We start from the raw sequence: 9,349 nt of genomic DNA, 5'->3' as shown, positions 1-9,349 counted from the left end.
TAAAGACAACAGAACAATTGGGATGTTTTTAGGAAATTATTTAGCAGCATACTGAGATTCTTCTAAAGGTATGAATCCAGGTTTTAATCACACACTAAAAATGCTATTGCTATTCGCTTACTTAACATTTCTTTTATTAAACAAAACAATAGATAGCAACAATGATTAGGGCCAAAACTCACTAATAGGAAATTACTGTTAGTCTCTTATGTTTGGTTTCTGGTCAAGATCCACCACACAGATTTTGCCGATAAAAAACAAAGGGCAGGTATGGGCAGCAGCCAAGTTACTGACATATGACTGATTGCTCGACTAGTAGACATGGGAGCACCAGCTGTCCTTCGCCTTCATTGCTCTCTGAAGAAATTCAACTATTCTCTGGCCAGTTCCTCCGGTCAAAGAGAAACACAATTAGCAGTTACATTTTTGGAACAAAGACACATACGAAACACAGCTTCTCACAGCAAGTAACACCACCTCTCATCAGAGATATCAGTAAGATAAGGCCTCCTAAAGGGTCTACGTTTACTGATATTTTACATTCCAAAAGCGAGCAACACAAACAATTATAAAAATCCCTGAAAATACAACCATTCCTTCTATTATTTCTTAATACATACCTGTGAGAAGCTTGAAATGCGCTGTCTTCTGGCACAAAGACAAAACTTCCCAGCCACACAAATGAAGAAAATCTCAGACTTTAAAGACTCGAAGTTATCACCAGTGAGATCTCTTCTTTCTGTACTTCACTTTGTGCCAAGACGGGAAGAAATTTCAAAAGCTGAATCAACATCTGGATCATGATGCAAAGAACACTGGAGCTAAGAGAAAATCCTAAACCACATTCACAGTTTTCTTCAGAGAAGATAAAAACATCAAATACCAAAAATTACTTGATCTCAATAGAAAAGCCTGAGGTCAACCCCTTGGTAATTTTTCATTAAGAGAGAAATATCTAAGATCATTTACAGTTGAATAATTACCTTGCTTCAAAAGCTGCTTTGAGTAAAATAAATGGCTATTTTATTGACAGTATATACATATTAGAGAGCATCAACTTAACAGTTGGACTGAGCTGAAGAAGACACACAACAGTACTTTGCACTTCAAAAGCAATACTTGTCTTCTCAGCACGTATCATAGAATCATCGAACGGCCTGGGTTGAAAAGGACCACAACGATCATCGAGTTTCAACCCCCCTGCTATGGGCAGGGTCGCCAACCACTAGACCAGGCTGCCCAGAGCCACATCCAGCATGGCCCTGAACGCCTCCAGGGATGGGGCATCCACAACCTCCTTGGGCAACCTGTTCCAGTGCTTCACCACCCTCTGTGTGAAAAACTTCTTCCTAATATCCAACCTAAACCTCCCCTGATATCCAACCTAAACCTCCACATGTATCGAGCCTGTGAAAAGACTTCCAGGCAGCAGCAAGGCCTGCAACCATAGCATTCGCCAGTGACCAGTGTTTGTGTAGGTGGAACTCAGAGAATTACAGAATTAGCAACTCTAGTGACCAGTCAACAGTCCTTTAATCCAATCAAGTGCTACTGAATTAAATAATCACTGTACACACATTTAAGAATAGAACTGCACAGTTTTTGTTTTCATAAAAATATATTGCATATAATTACATCTTGTAAAGGCAATTCAGGTATGCTGGAGACCAAGAAGCTTCTACCTTTATAAAGAAAAAAACAAAGGAAACTCTTTGCCACTTTGTAGGGATTGATTGATAGGAATAAAAAAAAATCATAGGGTTCACAATCTTCAACATACATGAAAAATTTGATGCAACCATAACTGACAGCAAATAAGCATGCCCTGCATTTTATTCACCTTTGTGTAACACAATAATTCAGTTTAAAAATCTCTACTTCGTTTCCAAACTGGAAAACGTGACTTCATAAAAACAGTGCTTTAAAAATCCATCAGGAAGTTATTTATAACTATCACCATACCAAATCTTTCAGGTAGCTAAACATACCTGTTGGACTTAACTGCGACAAATTATTCATCTGATTAAAGAATGTGAAGTCAATTATATACGTGAATCTTAGCCTAATTTCCCCCTCCTTAATTAGCATGTGTTTATATTTCAGCAGGTACTTATTCAAGGTAATATCTAAATCAAAAGCTGCAAGCCTCCATCCACAATTAGAGTACTCCCCGTAACATATGGGGACTCCAGAAGAAATAAAACAGCTTGTGCAACTTCATGAGGGTCTCCAAACCTTCCAAGGGGAATTGCTTTCTTCAACTCGTCTTCTTCCAAATGAGCAGTCATCTCTGTGTGAATAAAGCCTAAGAAAGGAAAAAACACAAAAAGAGTAACCTAATTTCCAATTAAATTTTCCCAGTGAAGCTTCCCTTGAAACCTCCAACATGACCATCCCCAGCAGCCATTCTCCAAAGTCTTAGAAGTCAGTCTGCATCATTTTGTAGCCAAGAACAAATTTTTTACCTAACCAACAAAATAGTTTTGGAAGCACTGATATAACTGAGATCTGTGTGAAAAAAAAAAAAGGTAACTCTAAAAGTGCACTCAAAAAACATATTATCACTTCGGAAAGGCAAAAATCCCTCACAAGAAACACCTATTGCTTGTAAGTGCTTTCATTGAATTTTAGAGCTTATTCCAGCACTTTCAGAATTTGTATTATAACTCTTACCTGAGGAATATTTCTTTACTGTTTTGAAGGACAACTCTTCACAATTTCGAGTGTCTGAGATATAGTTTTCCCACTGTTGCACTTCCCTTCACATAAGTTGCAGCTTCATAAAGATCTGATCTAATGTCCATCTGCCACTAAGAAGAAGTCTCAGCTTTACCTTCTGCTGTACAGATCTCCCCTATGAGCTGTTCAACTCACTAACCAAGAAAAGGTATTTTTCCTGCATGATTCATGATCTGAATTGGTTCACATGGAAGTCTGAAAGACACAGCAGCACGAGGCGAGCAGCAGAGTACACACATAACTCAGAGCACTGAATGTCAGAAAAGACATACAAGGTTTTTTCTTAAGGGTGGTGCTTTGCCTAGAACAGACTGTCTTGTGAAACCACCCGCCTAAAATTTCTTTCCAGACCATCTCTGTTAACTAAAAGGAAAGACAGGGATGTTTTCAAGACAGCTTCTTATGGTCTTTAATGTTTCTCTAATAACAAATAAACATTCTTTAGAAGCATTCTTTACACAAAGGCAGCTCCCTGTATATAGCTATTGCTAATTCTTCCATCTGTAAGGATGGCAGGTTTTGAAGGAGGAACAAAGAAAAGAAGCCATTTTTTATGTAAGTGTAGATAGAAGAACAGGTAGATGCATGCTCCTGAATTTCTCAGCATTCCCTTGGAAAAACTAAAGTGTTTTGTAAAAGAATATATTGTATCTTAAACTAGGGAGAAAATAAAAAAGAGAAAAAACTACTTACTTACAAAGGTTGAAGAAAAAAAATAGTGATTTGTCTTAAGTACTTGCAGACTACACCAAATACCTGGCAGTCTTGAAAACCACTCACTTACTGCAATAGTCAAGGATTTACAGAGTTCCCAAAAACTAACCTGGAGCAACCACGTTGACTCGAATTTGCTTTCTTGCAACTTCTTTAGCAAGAGAACGCGAAAATCCAACTATTCCTGCTTTGCTAGCACTGTATATGCTTTGACCAGAGTTGCCTTTAAGTCCTACAACACTCCCTAAAATAAAGAAACACTGAAGAGGTTAGTTACTAATAGCTTTATTGTTTCAGTTTAAATTTTTTAGTAGAAAATGAGATTAAAGGAAACAGAGTTCAACGTATATTACTCAATGCACATTACAGTCTATTGCAGTAAGCAAATCCCTCAACTTTCTGTGATGTTTATGATAAGTGCATATCTATGTTGAGGAACGTGTACCAGGAAAGTGAAATGAAAAAAAATACCACTGCACTGAAAAAAAGGAACTATGACACCAATTTAATTCTTGTAACCAGCAGCTGGTAGATTTAGCTACTGGAAGTCCCCTGATAAGGAATGGTAAAATTGTTTTGCTTTGTTTTTTTTTTCCCCATAAAGAAATGCTAAACATAGAAGAGAAAGAAATATAAAGAAAACAGTCAATTGCAAAAAGCAACGTTTCAACATTACACACGCCAGACCATTCTAGAAAAGTACTTTCCATACAATTCCATAGGATTAGACAAGCAATTTACCTATATTAACAATAGCACCTCCTTGATGATGAATCATACTTTTTACAGCAGCTTTGCATGTCAACATTGTTCCCAGAAGGTTCGTGTGAATCTGGGATACTATATCTTCAGTCTTGGTTCTCAGTAACAAGCCATCCCTGACAAAGAGACCAAAAAACACACAAGAGCTCAGTGCACAACCTCAAGGATCACTTTTACTCATAATTAAACATGACCAATAAGCAGAACATTAAAGGAGATTTATGTGGTTCTATGCATTCCAACATTCAAAATGTTGACGTTGCCAAGATGACACACAGAAGGAAAAGCGTGCTGCTATTCTGATAACAAAGTCTCACTTGCAACAAATACTGCTTTGGACTTATTGCTTTGGACTACTTCAGGAAGAACAAGTAAAAGAAAGAAAATAGAGCTGGAACATATAAACTCACAATTCAGAATCTACAGTGAAAGCTGTTTTAATTCACTAAAATTTTACTTCCATCAGAAATAAAATACCAGTGAACACCTGAAATTGTTCTCAGATGCTATCACTAACAACACACTTATTAACTGCAAAGGCCTTTTTCTATACTTAGCACCTTAAGAGAATATGGTGTAGTCTAAAATTACTTATTGTCTTGTAAGTAATAACTTACCTGTTGATCCCAGCTGCATTAACCAAATAGTTAATAGGACCTAAATTCCTCTGTATCTCCTCAAAAGCATGTTGGACTTCTTGTTCTCTGGATACATCACAGCTAAGTGCCAGATGGCCAGCTGCATTGAAATAAAGGCACGTGATGATAACAGTAGAAAGAAGTTTGTAATTCGTAAATCTTAAGAATTTATAAACTCACCTGAAAGAACAGATGTTGAACTAGTTATAACTTGAGGAATCCATTTCATCTCCAGAGAATTAAATCAGCACAATTTTCAAGAACTGGACTAATTTGTTACATGACAACTCTCATCATACTTTCAACCTTTTGAAGTCAGAACTTCAGCATGATCTGACTGGTCTCTGTTCTAGCTTGGTCAGGAGCCACGGATGACTCAATTCCTACCAACTCCCTGCTGCAACCTTGAACAACTCCTTGAATCTATTCTAGCTGCATGATATGAATTGCAACATATTCACTCTTCCCAGAGTACTGTGAAAACAAAGGCGTAATGAAATAACTTCCCCTCTGCTCCCAGTTTCTTTATCTATTTAAACAATATGGTTCATTTAATGACTTATGACAAGTTACCTACGCATTTGACAGTGAAGAAATCACTGCAAACCAGTATACATACCACCAAGACTGCGTGCAGTATTTTGGGCTACTTCAAGATTTCTAGCAATAATTGCCAGGTGGCAGCCTTTCCGTGCCAATAATTCTGCAACAGCTTTTCCTATTCCTCGGGATCCTCCAAAAACTGCACAAATCTTGCCCATCCTAAAAAATAATTCACAAATTGCATATCAAGCATGAATTTCAGGCCAAACATTGCAGAGAACAACCACTGTTCTTGTCAACATCATGATCCTTATTTGTTTGCAGCATTTTGTAATGCAGGATTAGAAAAGTCATGACTTTTGTTTATTTTATTCATGGAAAAATAAAGAGCTGAAGTAAATTAGACACCACTTCAACAATTTCTGAACTAACAAAAAAAAAATTATACACATATAGTCTAGAACTTCAGTACTAGTGTCACAATAACTCCTATTTATTTGAAGAAATATGTGATTTATGTATCTAAAAACCATAATGCATCACTCAGATGTTTATTCAAAGCCAACACAGTAGATGTAATTACATTGTTTCTGCACTATTCTAGTACTAAATTTAGCCTCAAGGTCTCTCTCCATCCTATGCATCTGTACTGGACACCCAAACTGCAAATGGAGCATGACTTGATAACGCTATATTAACAGCAGGTTAAAACTAAGTTTCACTACACAATACTACGTTTTACCACTAGCCTTAGAGTTTGTTTCTTTGATTTTCTACATTTGAAGATAGAAAATCCTTCTTGAAATCTGAAATGACTCAGAAATAGCTAGCTTAGATGTATAAGCAGGACTGTAAAAACGTGCTGCTGTAGAATGAGATTTTAATTTGTAATCTCTACAAACCAATCATCAGCTGCTTAGGGACATCTTGAGCCAAAGCCAAAGCAAGGATACAAGCAATAGTAATGAACTCCTTTTCCATACACTTAAATAAATCCTTTTTTACCCAATTACACTTGGCCTGTATAATATCTTGAGGCAATGAGTTTCATTATTTGTGGAAGAGTACTTCCTTTTGTGTTTAAATTGCTTTCTGATTAGAGAATGCTACTTTTCTCCTCATGTTTTCCCCTTTCTGCTCGTAACTTCAGAGACTACACTTCAGGATTTTACCATATCCACCTGTATCCTCTTCCACATCTACTTAGTTACTCTCAGACATGTGGAAGCCACTCCATATCCTACTAAAGACTGTAGAAATCCTGTCACCCTACCCTTTTCCTTATTTAGTTCTATTATGCCCTTTTTGATGTGTTTTAACTAAAACTGCACAGGCACATACACAGACACTATCAATTCCTATAACTGTGCAATGATTTTAGTCGCAGAAGACCAGAAAATGACTGGGTGCTCTCTCCGTCACATTTTGGTTACAGAAGATCAAAACCTGCGAGAGGGAGCAGCCCATCCATTTACAGACTAGAAAATGAACATAAGTGCCTGAAATCAATCCATGCGCCCGCTTCCCAGCTGGCACACTGGATTCCCAGGAGCAGGAAGAAGATAGATGCTTCTATCTCAGATGGGCATCCTTTCAAAAGGACACATACAAAAAGATGTGCTGCGCAAAGACAACTTCTTAGTGAGAAGAACGGGTACCACAGCCTCACTAGGAGAGCTAACCTTTCAGGTACTCCCATTAGGTAGCTAGTCTGCAATGGACTAATCAAGAGGTTTTGCACCTAAGAACTGTAGCTCTTACTGACTCAGCAGAGTAGAAGCACAAACAAGCTGTATTTTGTTGACATATCTTGTTAGAAACGAAGTCTCCTTCTGCCTTTCCCACTATGAGGGATCTATTCTTCCACAGAACCAAACAGAGCCTAGGAAGTTCTTGTCTTTCTGTTGCAACAATGTTATCTCTTCCTCCATGTTCTCCTCTCACCAGTACCCAACATACCTATTCCCTTATATCCACGTGAAACCTGGAACAACATGGGTTGGGAAGAACCTCTGGACACCACCTCGTCTAACACCCCTACCCAAAGCAATGCCAGTTGGTCTTCACTTGGAGCCTTGCTCAGGTCAGTTCTGAATATCCAAAGGATATCCATAATTAGGAGTGCCGCCTTACTCACTGTGAGGTACCTGCAACTCTCCAGCATCAGCTCTGGGATTAACTACAGTGAGATACCTTACGCTGCCGATGGATGCAGCCACACCTATACGTATGCTCTTTTCCAAAGAACTCTGAAGATGCCTGAGCCTGCAGGGCCACCAGAGCCGCTGCTCCCATGGTTTTTTTCAGTCTAAGGAAGACAGCTTCTTCAGCTGCACCATTCTGCCCTTCCTGCTCTGTGGGAAAGGAAGAGACTCAGCGACTCTGTGCTTTCAGAAGGAATGCTCCACGTCCTCGTGCCCTCACCAGCTATTTACAGGGAGCGTGCGTAAGGCGCCTGCCGTTACAATTTACGTTTTGACACAAAAAACACCACAAAGATTCTTCGGAGTTGCGACTTGGGACGCAAATGAACACTCGGAAGAACAAACCTTAACTCCCTGCTCAAAGAACGGCACGGAAAACCAAGCTTCCTCCGAGCAACAGCGTCTTCTCGAGGCCACCACGCAGCCCGCTGCAGCGCCCGCTCCCCCCTCACGCTCTCGGTCCCATTCCTTCGGAAGGAGCCGCTAAAGCCGTGCCCGCCACGCCGCCGGGCCGCCGCGCAGGGCGGCTCTGACGCGCTGGAGGACTCCTCCAAGGAGAGGCGCTGGGAATGCGCCTACCCGGGCCAGCCCTGCTCCACCGCCCGGACAGCACCCCGTCCTTCACACGCAACCTCCTCTCTCCCCTGCACACCTTCTCTTTAATATATTCCCTTATTTCGGGCAGTGATGGGCCCGGCCCGCGTCCTGCCGCCACCGCGCTCCTCCGACCCGCGGCCCCACAGAGCGGAGGGCGCCCGCGCGAAGCGGCCGCCAACCGCCGCCAGGAGGCGCCCGCGCGCAGTCGGCGCCGCACCGCCCGGTGGCGGAGGAGACCGCGGAGACGCCGCGCAGCTCCGCACTCACCTCGCGGGGCGGCGCTCCGCAGTACGGTTCCGGCGCTCGGGCTCAAGATGGCACCCCCGGCGCGAGCGCAGCCCGCCCAGGGGCCGCGGGGCACGCTGGGACGCGCCGTCCCACACGCGGCGGGGGCGGCACCGAGCGCCGGCGGGCAAGGCTGCGCGGGGCTAACAGCTGCGGGGAGGCGCTGCCCTCCGCCCTGCGGCCAGAGGGGCACTGGGGAAAAGCGGCGCTGGTCGCTGCTGATATATTCGTAGTCACACACGTTGTAATCGCTTGTACAGCCGCCAGGTTGCAACGCTGCCCTTTCCACACCCCTGCGGCAGGGCGTCGGCCTTCTAGGCAGTGCCACAGAGCCCCAGAGGAACGCACGAGCAGGACGTGGGACAGAAACGCTCCTCGCAGGATTTCTGCCAGCCGCAGCAGTTGGGCTGTTCGGCTGACCAAATTACCGTGCTTTTGTTCTTAAGTCATCTTTACTACTGAAGTCTGCTTTGCTCTTTTATAGACCATCTAAAACCTCTGTGGTGTTTTCATTGTGTTCTGAGAGTGAGCTTTATCATGCCAAATTAGATGGTTTTGCACGATTAGATGCACTTTTTCAACATACGCGCGAGCATACATTCCCCTTATTTGCCACGCTTCTGTGAAGTCTTACATCTGAAGCAAAACACATTCACTCAGAACAAAGTCATGAGAGGCTCTGGCAAGTCACTGCTGCTTTCATGCTCTCCTGACCAAACAGGTTTCCCCACTGCAATGCGATGATTTCACACCTAAGCTGATTTCACACCTGAGCATGAGGCCTGTGCCGAAGTTCCACCCAGGCACTGAGGAGCTGCATCCCTTACTTCAGCCCCAGCTGCTGCTCACAGCCAGCACGCCACTCCC

General features: G+C 42.2%; 1 protein-coding gene across 10 annotated transcripts; it reads right to left on the bottom strand.

Moving 5' to 3' along the window:
- Positions 1 to 1,514: 1,514 nt before the first annotated feature.
- CBR4 (carbonyl reductase 4) lies at positions 1,515 to 8,508 on the bottom strand. 10 transcript variants are annotated; one of them, XM_025150106.3, is made up of 6 exons: positions 7,946 to 8,508; positions 5,034 to 5,615; positions 4,833 to 4,953; positions 4,195 to 4,331; positions 3,563 to 3,697; positions 1,515 to 2,305 (listed from the first exon to the last, which is right to left on the bottom strand). In XM_025150106.3, exons 2-6 carry the CDS (start codon positions 5,080 to 5,082, stop codon positions 2,127 to 2,129), a joined length of 621 nt encoding a protein of 206 aa, XP_025005874.2. In that variant the 5' UTR covers positions 5,083 to 5,615; positions 7,946 to 8,508; the 3' UTR covers positions 1,515 to 2,126. The 10 variants fall into 10 exon arrangements, with proteins under 10 accessions (XP_025005874.2, XP_004940989.2, XP_046796681.1 ...); XM_004940932.5 differs by having other exon boundaries at positions 5,473 to 5,615; XM_046940725.1 differs by having other exon boundaries at positions 8,253 to 8,508.
- Positions 8,509 to 9,349: the final 841 nt, after the last annotated feature.

Source organism: Gallus gallus, chromosome 4 (assembly GCF_016699485.2).
Source record: "Gallus gallus isolate bGalGal1 chromosome 4, bGalGal1.mat.broiler.GRCg7b, whole genome shotgun sequence".
Classification (NCBI taxonomy): Eukaryota; Metazoa; Chordata; class Aves; order Galliformes; family Phasianidae; genus Gallus; species Gallus gallus.
Note: the sequence above shows the minus strand (reverse complement) of the source record. Positions and strands in the feature narration are given on the sequence as shown.

Coding starts and splice junctions, on each gene's coding strand:
- CBR4 (XM_004940932.5), bottom strand. CDS start 5,614: ATGGGCAAGATTTGTGCAGTTTTTGGAGGATCCCGAGGAATAGGAAAA. Junction 4,332..4,832: donor AATGCAGCTGGGATCAACAG/GTAAGTTATTAC, acceptor TCTCTTTGTCAG/GGATGGCTTGTTACTGAGAA. Junction 2,306..3,562: donor AGTCAACGTGGTTGCTCCAG/GTTAGTTTTTGG, acceptor TTCCTTTCTTAG/GCTTTATTCACACAGAGATG.